Source organism: Dysidea avara, chromosome 11, assembly GCF_963678975.1.
Source record: "Dysidea avara chromosome 11, odDysAvar1.4, whole genome shotgun sequence".
In the NCBI taxonomy this organism is placed as follows: domain Eukaryota; kingdom Metazoa; phylum Porifera; class Demospongiae; order Dictyoceratida; family Dysideidae; genus Dysidea; species Dysidea avara.
In genome coordinates, this window is record NC_089282.1 from 3,340,962 (window position 1) to 3,355,130 (window position 14,169).

General features: G+C 37.4%; 1 protein-coding gene across 1 annotated transcript; it reads left to right on the forward strand.

Moving 5' to 3' along the window:
- The first annotated feature begins 3,136 nt into the window (after positions 1 to 3,136).
- On the forward strand, positions 3,137 to 9,929 carry LOC136237926 (uncharacterized). Its single transcript, XM_066028193.1, has 2 exons — positions 3,137 to 4,134; positions 8,620 to 9,929. The coding sequence occupies exons 1-2, from the start codon at positions 3,187 to 3,189 to the stop codon at positions 9,748 to 9,750; spliced, it is 2,079 nt and encodes a 692-aa protein (XP_065884265.1). The 5' UTR covers positions 3,137 to 3,186; the 3' UTR covers positions 9,751 to 9,929.
- Positions 9,930 to 14,169: the final 4,240 nt, after the last annotated feature.

Below are 14,169 nucleotides of genomic sequence, written 5' to 3' on the forward strand. Positions count from 1 at the left end.
CTGTACTCATTTTTTTCCATCAACAACTCAACTTTGGAACAGCTTAGACCATGAATAATTTATAAATATTCTTTACAACAATTTAAGACTACGCTACATAATCATGCACTGTAATTGTATTTTTAAGTAATCACACACCACACTTGTATTTTTGCACTCACAAAGTACTTGTAATTTGTGTTGTTCACTCAAGCTGTTTAGAGGTTTTGCACACTATTTAATAATAATAATACTTTAAACTCCATGCACTGGGTTCTTGTTCCTCTTCTACATGAACATCCCTAACTTTAAGACCTTATAAAATAATGCAGGTCATGTAGAGGAGGGGCATCTCGAGCAGGCTTGGTCTTGAGGCTGTGTACATGCACATGCAACTAAACCTTTTAAATAGAGCATCTTAGCAAATTAGCTTATAAAGTTCAGTGTGGGAGTGTCATTATTCACTAGAGCATTTTCTTCTTTCAAATTGTACAGTAAGGTGTGATAATAACAGGGATATATGGAATTGAGAAACCAGAACCCAAAGTATAATTGTAGAAAGAAACAATTCATCATGCACACACTTAATTGTCATACTTTTTTATTACAAATAAAAGTGCACGGCAGCTGGTTATTGAAGATGTAGCTATATGGTGACAAGGATGCAGTGTAAAATAATTGAAGAAATCTAGATAATTATAGTTAACTGAGTCAAGTTCTGTTATAGTTAACTATGCAAAGACCACTTGCAGGCGCTCTCTGTCCAATCCAAGTTTGGTGACTCTGCCTGAACTGGAAAGCTCGTGTAACTAGGAGTTTTCATCCTGATCATCTATCTTTTCTCTTACGAGCTGCTTCAACTACACTACCCACTGTTGTCAATTTGCAGAAGTAGTCTATTTAGTGTGATGCAAAATGCTTATTATTGTAAATTGATTGTTTCCCATCCTAGTCAGACAAAAAAAACACCATGCAGGCGGGCAGCTATTTTTTATTATATTGTTAAAATCTATTATTTAATATCAAGGATATTAAAGGGAACCTGTTAACTCCTAATTACTTTTTTCTCTCAGATTCAGGAGAGCTAGATTCAAGGTTAGTTGTGATTTGAAAGATTTTACTGGGATTCAACAAGATTCAAACCTCTAGAAGGTGAGATTCATAGTGTTGCAAACCCCTCGTGTTTTCTGTGCAGCCATGCAGAAAAGCATTTGTCATGCTCGTGGTGACACATGCTATACAGCACTACCCTGACTCTGTACCATCAACTTTAACAGTACAACTTTTCTGAATGTTTCACACACAATAATAGAGAATTGGACTTGAAAGAGAACCATCATTATTAAATGAGGAAACAAGTAAATACATTACGGTATGATGGGCCCTTGGTCTCGTGCAACCACAGCCAGACTCTTAAAAGAGATCTGTGTGGGCACGGCAACGTTAAACAAACAAACATACTAACAAAAACCTAAACCTACATACAACAATAGAAATTTGTTACATTATTACACATAAACTACGCTGTCCACTCACTGCAATTCCTGGCCAAGAAAATTTTCTGAGAGCAGGATATGCACGCCTTAGCAGCATTGTCAAAAGTCTGTCGAATAGAAGACTGCTATATAGCATTACCCTGACTCTGTATCATCAACTTTAACAGTGTGACTTTTCAGAATGTTTCACAGACAATAATAGAGAATGGGACTTGTGTTCATCTAATGTATCTCAAGGCTACGTGAAGAGATCCACTGCTAGTATTCAGAGCCATGCACTAAATAACATAACATCTGAAGCTCACATCAGAGTCCACCTCAATGGCGGATCCATAATGGGGCATTTGGGGCAAATGTCCCCCATTGTGTGGAGAAACCACACTTCTTTTGATTGAAACACTAAACCTTATATCAGACCAAGATTGCTAACTCATGAAAAATATGCACATATATTATTAGTATTCATTGCAAACTCACCTGAAAACAAAGTCAAACCAGCTTTTAAACAGCATCTTCGTGTGTACTAAGCGCCTCTAAAATAATTATCGTCAGTGTTGCTGGTGTTTAAGACATTCATAGCCTCCCCACCCACCTACAACTTAGCCTGTGTTGTGCCCCTCCCCTTGCCAGCTGCTGGATCCGCCCCTACGTCTATCCAATAATACACCATGACACTAGTACCAGTAGTAATATTTAAGTCACGTGACTATCAAATGCAATAATAAATTTTCATGTGGCTTTATGCAGGCGACAGGAAACAAGGTATCTACAATTGGTGGTCTTGTGTGATTCCACTCAACCTACAACAGCAGCACATCTGCCCGGTTGCATTGACTTAGCAGTGTTACCAAGAGTACATAATATTTACATGGGGGAGAGTGTCTAACTTGAATGCATTCACCAAACACCCTGGGTAAAGTAACAGCTCATCATTTTGTGAGAACAAAGGCTTTTCCCTCATCAACATAAATCAACACCAATCAACAGTTCTCTATTTCCAATGAAGGTGATGATTTGATGAAAGGTGAACTTTGGTGAACTTTACCCAGGGTTGTTGTACAGGCCATACTGAGAGTTAGATACTCTCTCCATGTAAATTATTATGTATTCTTGGTGTTACACTTTGCCATAACTTCAATAGAATCACACGACTTACACTTTTACTTCAATAGAATCACACGACTTTACAACTACCTCCCAGTTATTAACATTTCATTACCAACTAACATTATCAAACGCCAATTAATCCAACACTTATAGACTCATTTTTACAATAATTTCAATTCTGATCGAGCCTGCACTTTTCACCTTCTTTGTCCATGTCATCGCTGCTCCAGTGTGCCTATATCTGTAAACTTCAATGAACTGTAACTATAATTCTGTAATTAACGGTAACTAAAATTGTTTATTTATTAAATTTTTTTTTTTTTTTTTCACCTTGGATGTCAGCACCTGTTGCTGGCATACCTTCAGCATGCAATTTTGATTTTACTTGCACGCATGCTGTAAAGCTAAATAAATAAATAACTAGGTTCTTTATATGTGACTGGATACTGAATGGGGTCTTCCAGTAGACTTCCACAAAGGACTTACTTTATCTCTTGCGCATGCGCAGGTGATAACACAGAGTGTGGTCACATACAGTACGAGTTACGCAATTTAAAGGGTGGGGGAATCTTGCGGATAATCCCCGCCCGTAACCTCGTTCATTATGTTAAAAAAGGCTTTACCTTCAAGTTTAGTTCCATTGAAAGCTGAGGATGTTACTCAAACTGATACTGAACTTGGAATTGGCACCTATGCGAGGGTTTTCGAAATTGAATATTGCAGAGGACACTTTGCTGCCAAGAGGCTGCGTTTTTCATTTGTTAAGAATGCTAGCCAAGATGGCATTAAGGTGTTTCTGAAGAAGATCACAGATGAATGTCGCTTTCAGAGTCAATGCAGACATCCTAACATTGTTCAATTCATTGGAATATACTATGGTGACGAGGACATGAGCGAAAGTGGGGGTTTGCGTGAGTTGTTTAGATTCACTAAAAACATGCCCCGAATACCTACGGTAGTAATGGAAAAGATGGAATGTACCCTGTTTGAACTTGCTAATCGTGATATTAAAAACGACCTAGACAGGATTTTGTCAATTTTACAAGATGTATCTAGAGGTGTGTATTATCTCCACACACAAGATCCTCCACTAATGCATGGTGATCTTAACCCTCATAACATTCTTATCAACACCACACCCAGCTTGCAGGCTAAAATATCTCATGTTGTAGCCGTGAGAGACCAAGAACATATGCTAGGGACAGTAGAGTTTATGCCACCTGAGGTACTAACTGCTCTTCCAGTTTATGGCCAAAAGTTAGATGTTTTCAGTTATGGAGGGGTTGTACTGTTTGCAGTTACTGGTGAATGGCCTACGCCAATGGCAAAAATAAAGCATGATTTTAGGACAAGAAATGTTGTTCTACTTTCTGAGTTTGATCGACGTCAACAGTACGTTGAAAAAATTAGAGGTGGGGCTGAATTGCTAAAATCTTTGGTAAAAGAATGCTTGAATAATGATCCTGCTATAAGACCCAACATAGGAGATGTGTCCAAAAATCTTGAAGTGATACAAAAGAAACTAAAGGTGGGAAATTATCCAGACATTGAGGTAAGCAGTTATACATACGTACATACACAAGGTAAAGCAATATTTCAGAACCTGTGCTGCCTTTTGTTTCGTACACTTTAGTAATAGTCTGTTAAAGTGAAGACAGGTTTCACTATGTATACTGTGTTTGTGTTTTGTAGCTACATACATAGTTGGTATCTACTTAATAGACCATGCAATAAAAATTATTCACCCCAGACCACTTACAGCTACTAAAGATGTTCACTTGCAATGCCCCAACTGGTCCCTGGACCACTTATGGCACTGGCCACAATGAAGTAATGAAGCCTACTGAATGAAGCTTATTCACCAGCTTCTTCTTACTTATAACCAAGATTTGCACATTGTCCAACAATGCAATCATGTCACGTGATAAGGTGGTAGTTTCACACATGTCAGCTTAAGGCTGTGGACACAAAGTAATATAATATGTAATATTATTATAGTTACTTTATTTTATGGGTAATATGTAACTGTAACTAAATAGTTCTGTTGCAAGTTATATGTAACTAGTTACTTTTAAAAAGTAACTTGCCCAACACTGAACAGTTGTGCCAGGTCACACACAGTTTCTCAGTGTAAACTTCAGTATCTGCATGGTTCCAGTAATATCATTTTTCAGATGCACAGTAGTGCCTGTCCAATCATGTAAGTAGCTTACTGAACAAACAGTTTTGAATGTCAGTGCACACCTATGTGTATAAACACAGATGTAGATATTCTGCATGATACTGCAGTTGTAAGTGTTAATACAACACACTGGACCAACACACAGATGGACAAATATGTTGGCAATTCACCTGCCCTACCTCAAAAGTGCTGTAAGAGTCCCTATGATGTAAGGCAGTTATGTGCCAGTGCTGAAAACTGAGCATAAGAGTTGTGGATGAAGAAACAAAAGATGCATCAAAAAGGTTCCAAAAGTGAAAAGTTATATCCTAGGTGGGGATTGAACCCACATTGGTTATAATAACTTGGGGTTAAGGGAGGTGTGCAAATTGCCACAGTTGTTTGTCTGCGGTTTTGACAGGAATGTGTAGCTTAACTTTTCAGTGACCTTTCCCTACACCAATGCCTTCATCGCCCTATAATAAACTAACAAAAGCATGTATTGATTTGCTACAACCTGATGATGGGTGTTTAATTTCGTTGCTTTGCATCAGTGGTGTAGCTACACCCGGGCATACCTGGGCATTTGCCCGGGCATCACTTCACTTTGCCCGGGAATCAGAAAATGGTTGGGTCATGCAGCCACTCAAAATATCGCGTTTAGCACATAAATCCTCCCCCACCCCCATTACCATTAATTCTACGCCATTTGCCAACAGCTTCTGCCTACCATCGACACTTGCACCCTCTCTAAAAATGGGTGCGCCGCGATATGAAACAGATTAGCGCTGCGCGTTCAGTTAAAATCATAAAATGGCACCATGTGTTCTCCACATGACGTGTGAGTGTTCACAGTTGGCTGTTAGTTGGATATTGTCTGATTATTGTTTGATGGTGTGAGGTCCGTGATAATGCTCTAAACAGAGTCCTCTGATAGTGCCCAAATTTATTAAATGCAACATGACAAGGGGAACAGTGTCAGTGGAGCGAGGTGTGGAGTCAGTGTTGTACGATTTAGGAGTGGAGTGTGATATGTGATGTGAGCTATTATTAAAACACAATTGTATTAGTTGCAGTGGTGGGAGATCACCAGGATTTTTGCCAGTTTTGCCACCATTTTTTGTAAACCTAAATTCACTGAAGCAGAGCCAGTCAGTGGATGAATTGTCATGTTTAGTGAGTCACATCTTAAATGGAGGACTTATCACACAAAATTTCTTAAGCTGCGTGTTGTGGCTCTGCACGTGATTACTACTACATGTACATTCCACAATCAATTAGGTAGCAATCCTGCAGTAGCGATTAGCTAGGTAGGCTGTATAAATGCTTATGTTCATGCACCATACAGATAGAGTTAGCAGCTATACAGAATAGCTAGCCATACTTTGCACTAAAAACATTTTTTTATGAGTGTACGTATGTACATCCCACAGGTTGCTCACTTTGTTGCTTGCAAGGGTAGTGGTTTGCCCGGGCATCACAATTGGTCTAGATACGCCCCTGCTTTGCATACCAAGATATGATGAGCTAAAAGTTGAGTTTCAAATAAGTGTGCACAAAAATGTGCTGTTTAGAAAGAAAAAAATCTGCAATCATGTGGATTTGAATCCACAACCTCCTACATGGTAGTCAGGCGCTTTACCACTTGAACAGTATGTGCTGTTATTTTTAAAGGAAGTTAGCTCAAATTTTCTCTACACCTTGGCTCTATGCGTCGTAGAGAATGAACAGAAGCAAGCGTGAACTCGTGATAATAATCTTAGAGTAAGAGTACTTTATTATCAGCACTGAATGTGTCGAATCTCGCTGAGTTTAGTGAGTAAGCAGTATGACCGTATTAGACGGTCAGATGGACAGGCGGCTTTTCAGCTTTATATATATATGTGACCGGGCCTGCAAAAACAGGGCATGTGGGCACAAACTACACCCTATCACTCTGCAGGTCATATCTCAGTACTGGAAAAGTATATTTGCATACTGTAACTTGCATCATGATGCCAATTAAATGCTTACTAAGAACTGAAAATTGCAGTGCTATAGCATAATGGTACAAAAAATTATAAATGATGAAAGTGTGAAAAAGTAGGCAAAAATCATGTTCCCACATGCCCTATTATTGCATTCCCGGTCATATATAGGCTAGCACTGGTACCTGCCCTACGGTGACCATAGGACTGTTTACAATGAGTCATGCATGTGCATTTTACACTAAATTTAATCTTGTAGCTATCTAGTGACAAAAACCTACACAGCATTGGAAACCCAAAACATCATTTGTCTATACTTATTTTTAAGCATATAGATAATATAATCATGCTTCAAGGTACACGTTCAGAAAGAATGTAGTACCGATAAGGTTCAAGTAGTATATTGTGTAGACCTAGAGTGTTTACCACGCAGGTACAAATGGTGCAGTGTTTTCTAGTACAGGTATAATTTTCTAGTGCAGTTCTCTTATAGTTCTACTTCAGTTGCCAGAAATCTTTTAAGGTAGTATTAGTTCTACTATTCATTGTTTTAGCATTAGTTATAGAAACAATAATAGTTTGTATTAGTTCTAGTATCCATGGCTGAAACAATTGCAATTTTAGTTAGTATTAGAGTATCTGCAATTAAGTAAGTATTATTTACAGTACTTAGCTACACACAACTCATGTTCTTTAAAAGTGACATCACCTACACATAATTACATGGATGGCACTGATATTTAAAGCTTGGCTCAAAGTGGTATAGAATGATAATTCTAATACACCTACCTATATTGATCATTTTTTTTTGTAAAAGGAATGAATAAATACGACAAAGTTTATATAAACCTTGTATTGTCCATCTAACTACAGGCCAATTAGTTTAACTTTGATAGTTGTAAAAGTAATGGAACAGATTATACGCAGCAAACTAATTGATGCTCTCTCCAGGAACAATCGATTTTGTGACTCTCAACATGGCTTTTGTTCAAATAGGTCTACTGTTTCCTTGCTATAAGCTGTGGATGATTGGTCACTGTGTTTGGAACACTGTAGTACAATGCATTGCTTATTTTTAGACTTTTTCATTCGACTCTGTGCCCCATGAACATTTGCTACTCAAGTTAAATGCTTTAGGCATTACTAGACACCTTCTAAACTAGTTGAGATCCTTTTTGACTTGCAAACATCAGCGTCTGGTAATCAATGGAAAGTTTTCCAACTGGCTCCCAGTGACATCTGATGTGCCTCAGGGATCCATCCTAGGTCCATTGTTGGTTTTATTGTATATTAATGACCTGTCTTTTGTAGTGCATCACTCAACCATCAAACTGTATGCTGATGATGTTGCCATTTATAATGAGGTTAAATGTTATGAAGATTGTGAGAAATTGAGACAGATAAGTTATGAACTGGTTTTGCCCAGGCTGATTTTTGCACTTTAAAGTTATATAATAGCTTTGTGGTTGCCATTGTGTGCAACTTGATAATCAGGTTCTTTGTTCTATAGTGAATATTTTGATATATAATTTTATAATTAGTGTTTATAAATTATAGCAGTTTAGAAGCAATAGATTAGAACCTTGGCGGTGGGGGTTAAGGGAAAAAGGAGTACGAAATTACAAAATACAGGTGATATTTGTGGTAAACAGTATGCATTGGAAGAATACAAGGCCTGTGCTCAGAGTTTCTACTGGTATTTTACCTTCATTTTCACTAATTATTTTAAAGTTTGTAAAAAAGTGGCCAGTTGGGCCCATGAAGCAATTAATTGAGTTGATATCATAACCTTAAAAGAATATCAATGATGTATTTATACTGTTGGGTGCCATGCATCTTTAGCCTAGGTAGATACATAATCACATTTAATGATATTATAAATGACAGTTCCCCTTTTGTGTGATTATAGCCCACAATGGAAGATCTTTCATTGGAGCAACAGCTACAACAAAATGATCGAAAACTGTTTCAAAAAGATCAAGAATTACAACAAATGCATCGGCAGCTAGAATTGAAAGACCAGCAATTGCAAGAAAAAAATCAACATCTGAAAAGTAAAGACCAACTGCTAGAAAGAATAGATCAATTACTTCAGGAAAAAGATATTCAGTTACAGGAAAAAGATCAACAACTGCATGAGAAAAATCAACAACTAAATAAAAAAGATCAACAACTAAATGAAAAGGATCAACAGTTGCAGAAAAATGATAATCAAATACAACATGATAACCAACATATTGTGGAACTGCAAAGAAATGTTGAAGCACTACAAAAACCAACCTGGGTGGTTAGCAGAAATGATATTAGAGTGTTTGAAGATAAGGAGCTGGGAAGGGGTGCATATGGAGTAGTAAAAGAATCAACCTTTCATGGTTGTAGTGTTGCTGTGAAGTTTCTCCATGACATGATTATGTCACCTTACTATCGTAACTTGTTTGAGCGTGAAATGAACATGGCTGCTAGATGTCGACATCCTAATCTAATTCAGTTTATTGGTGCCAGTAATGAGGGACAACTCTTTATTGTCACTGAACTAATGTACACCAGCCTTAGAAATATTTTGCAACAAGGTCAACTCCACAGTAGTCAAATAATCCCCATATCACTGGGTGTGGCTTATGGACTAAACTATCTTCACCATTCCATTCCTGATCCAATACTTCATCGTGACGTCAGCAGTGCCAATGTGCTCCTTAATCCTTTACCCAACAACCAGTGGCATCCCAAACTATCTGATTTTGGCTCTACTAATTTTATGTTAGACAGTCGTACTGTAAGTGCTGGAAATGTATTCTATGCAGCTCCTGAGGCAGCTCAAGGTCCATATAGTCCTGCAATGGATGTGTTCAGTTTTGGAATCCTAACTTATGAAATGTGCTCTAAAGAATTTCCATCTGTAAAACCAAACCCAACAAGCATGAACTATGTCAAATGGGATATCATTGAGTCTACATTGATTGGTCTAATTCAACACTGTGTTTCTGATGAAATTGAGGAGAGACCTACCATGGATGATGTGATTTCTAGACTAACTGTTTAATTCACAAGCATACAATATATAGCTAGTACATGTTTTAGATGTTATTGACCACATAAAATGTATAGTGGCTATGTATTTAAGTATATAAATTGTTTTAAAATGTGTATTTAACAAGGACAAGGTACAATTATGCCTTAAATTAAATTGAATGACTTGATGTTATAATAAGTTGTTTATTAACAGGTACTAGTTGTAACATTACACGATCGCGATGCAGAATGACATGTTTGAGCACTTGCATTCTCATTATATTCAGAATACAGTTAGCTACCATACATTGGTGAATGTTGGTGTTGGTTTTGTAGGGATTAGCTCCATGAATATATCTAGAAGACCAAATATATGCATCATTAATGTTGCTACTTGTAAGATGAAGGGAAAGTTATAGTAGTGTATATATGTCAGCTCAGTTAAAGTACTATTACTGTTATTGTATGTTAGAGAATTGAAAGTGGAGGAAGAAATAACTTTGAAGTTCAGGATTCCAGGAGACCCCGACAATGATATTGTCAAAAGTCAGGTAAATAAGAATTTTATTGACAGCCAGAGAAGGGGAGAGCGCAGAGAGCACATGTACATGCCTAATATCAACACAAACAAGTTCATACAAAATTGAGATAATATACTCCACTACAACAGTCTAATACCCTAATGGAAAATCATGCTTAAAGTCTAATATGCAGACATTACTTTGAGAATAATGGGTGGTGAAAAGAATCAGGGAATAATCAGAAAGTTTCCAGGAATATAATGGATGGTGCCTTGAACTATGTTCTTCATTGTTAATTGACTGATATATTTAGACAGTTTCTGGAAACCTCAAAAAAACCCTGGATTTTCCCTGTCCACTAACCACATATGTTTCTAAGACTATATACATTATATGTCATGCAATGGTGACATTGACAATTAACCTGTTAGCAAAGTCCTGCATGCTAACCTATCCCACAATTTCCATCACGAACATACAGTATATGTGTTTAACTATGTACATACTTAGATACATATGTGTTACTAGTCTCTACTTCCCACCATGCAGTAAAAGTGAAAAGCACTTAGGTAGGCACCAGCCTATATATGTGACTGGATTTGCGAAAAGGGGTCTTCCACACACATCCTATTTGCCAACTTTGACAATTCATAACTTCAGATTGGAAAGAGCTATGTCCTTGAAATTTGGTCAGACATGAGCACCAACATAGCTGAATACGTGGTAAAAGTTTCAGGTTAATATTTTACTTACACATTGAGTTATGCTCTCCAAGGTTTATGAATTGGATGTGTGTGGAAGACCCCTTTTCGCAAATCCGGTCACATATACTATTATAGTACAGTACCTTGCATGCAATGCTAAAATAATTATCCATGTTTGGATTGTAAATTTGCTCCAATAGTTTGACTGTCTTAAAGCAAAAGCATTGTTTCCTACACATGTAAAAAATTATCAACTTGGTTACTTTGTGATCTGATTACTAATGCTATACTTATGTCAAATAGCTATTTGACTGCTCTATTACAGTTACTGACTATTCTATTAGAGTTACTTATTAGAAACTATTCTGTGACATGGGAAAAGGATTATAGTAGTATAGTTTGGCATGACTATTTTTCTTATATAACTAGCAGTATGCTTAATATGCTAGTAACTACATTTAAATACCTAATATAATCATATGCAATTGAGTAGTGTCACTGACTTTAAGGCCTCAATTACGATTCAGAAATGATAAATCTTTCATCTAAATGTTAAGTGCCCACATCACAGAACAATAGTGGTGCACCATTGCATTAGCTTGATGTCAATGCATATACATGCATGCAGTAATGCTGAGTTAGCACTAAAGAATGAGGTCTCCTCAGACTCCCCTATTTTTATTTATTAAGGCAAGGTCTGTAGGACACCTGGTCCTACAGCCTGTTTAAAGTTGTTACTATCTAATCCAAAACAGCCATGCAAGCTGTAAAAAAAGAGTGCGGCCCTCAAAAAGGCTATGATGGAAAAAGATGTGAAATCCAAGGTGGCGGCCAAGAAATGGCTGTGATGGTAGGTTAATGGTAAAAATTTTAATAATGACAATCCAGGTGAATTTGGTGCCACTTGGTCTTGGCACAAAATTCACCTGAATTGTCATTATTAAAATTTTTACCGTTAACCTACCATCACAGCCATTTCTTGGCTGCCACCTTGGATTTCACATCTTTTTTCACCGTAGCCTTTTTGAGGGCCGCACTCTTTTTTTACAGCTTGGCTGTTGTGGATTAGATTTCACTTCTTTTTGTATTTGTATACCTCAAAGCCGGCCTCTATGGCCGGCTTTGGGGCTTCTTAACCTATCTTTTTTTTTTCTTTACCACAGGATGAAAAAAAAAGATGAAGCAGATTTAAATACTTAAACTAATTCTGATTTCATCACTAAATGTACAAATTATATATATAATACATATATTTATTACATGTCAATTATTCCCTACAGATAACTTGTTTGCAGCTGATCTCTCTATGGGTGACTTGAAATGTAGCTGAAGTCTCTACAGGGTGATTTGCTTGTAGATGAACTCTCTACAGGACTCTCTCTACAGAGTGACTTTTTTCTAGCTGAACTCTCTGCAGGGTTATCTGTTTGTAGTTGAACACTCCACAGGGTGATTTGTTTCTATATGATCTCTCTACAGAGTTACTTGTTTGTAGCTGAACTATCTGCAAGGTGATCGTGATTTGTTCATATCTGAACTCTCTACAAGGTGATCCTTCTAGCTGATCTCTCTGCAGGTTGATTTACTGTAGCTGAACTCTCTAAAGGGTGATTTGTTTCTAGCTGATCTCTGTACAGGTTGATTTGTTTGTAGCTGATCTCTCTACAGTAGGTGATTTGTTTGTAGCTGATCTCTCTGCAGGTGTATTTGTTTGTAGCTGAACTCTCTACAGGGTGACTTTTGTCTAGCTGATCTCTCTACAGGGTGACTTTTTGTAGCTGACCTCTCTTCATGGTGATTTGTTTCTAGCTGATCGCTCAACAGATTGATTGTTTGTAGCTGAACTCTCTACAGGGTGATTTGCTTGTAGCTGAACTCCTTACATTGTGTCTAGTTTCTACTAGCTGATCTCTCTACAGGGTGATTTGTTTGTAGCTGATCTCTCTACAAGTTGATTTGTGTGTAGCTGATCTCTCTGCAGGTTGATTTGTTTGTAGCTGATCTCTCTACTAGGGTAATTTGTTTGTAGCTGAACTCCCTACAAAGTGATTTGTTTGTAGCTGATCTCTCTGCAGGTTGATTTGTTTTAGCTGAACTCTCTACAGAGTGATTTGCTTGTAGCTGAACTCCTTACATTGTGTCTAGTTTCTAGCTGATATCTCTACAGGGTGATTTTTTGTAGCTGAACTCTCTACAGGGTGATTTGTTTCTAGCTTATATATATATATATCTCTACAGGTTAACTGATCTCTCTACAAGTTGTAGCTGATCTCTCTGCAGGTTGATTTGTTTGTTGCCGATCGCTCTACAGGTTGAATTGTTTGTAGCTGAACTCTCTGCAAAGTGTTTTGTTTGTAGCTGATCTCTCTACAGGGTAATTTGTTTGTAGCTGAACGCTCTCCACAGTGACTTGTGTGTAGCTGAATTCTCTAGAGAGTGACTTAATTGTAGCTGAACTCTCTCTACAGGGTGCATGACTTGTTTATAGCTGAACTCTCTTCAGTGTGACTTGTAATGTTCTGAATCTCTACAGTGATATTTGTAGTTTAACTCTCCACAAGGTGACTTGCTTCTAGCCTAACTGTCTGTTTGCAGCTGAACTCCCTACAGCATAACTTGCAATGCAATAGAAATCTGTAATGGAGTAAGTCATGAACTAGCTGAATGCTCTATTAGTAGGCATTCCAGTATCCAAGATTTTTTAATAAAAAAATTCTCCGTATATTTCCCAATAGAACCCTGGCACAAAACAACAACTCGTGTTTAACTTGGGATTGCTTCGTAGTCCGAGCTCCAATGAGGATGAAAATCGCTATGGGGTTTGTCCACATGCTGATCATCATGAAAATCTTAGTTTTGTCGTGCACGTTACATATAATTAAGTTTTGTGTTGTTTTGTAATCTTTTCAAGCCTTGTAGTGTATGTAGAATACTTTAAAACTTTTTAAAACATGGTGTCGGGTGGAAGGTAGTCACTGGTGCTTACTTTAAAGTACGTAGTTACTTCACTCGGGTTAGCGATTTTCAGCTCTAGAGTAATTTTCTGATGGCTGTGTCATCAGCTCAAACATACAAACCACTTCAAAGTCAGCATAACAATGCCATAATTGAAGCCACAACTCCACCTTAGGTATTGTGTGGCATCTCCACTTTAGTTGTTTACCTTTACAAGTTGTTAACTTGATGTCTTTACTTACTTGAGATAGCCACTTACCTATGGGTAAT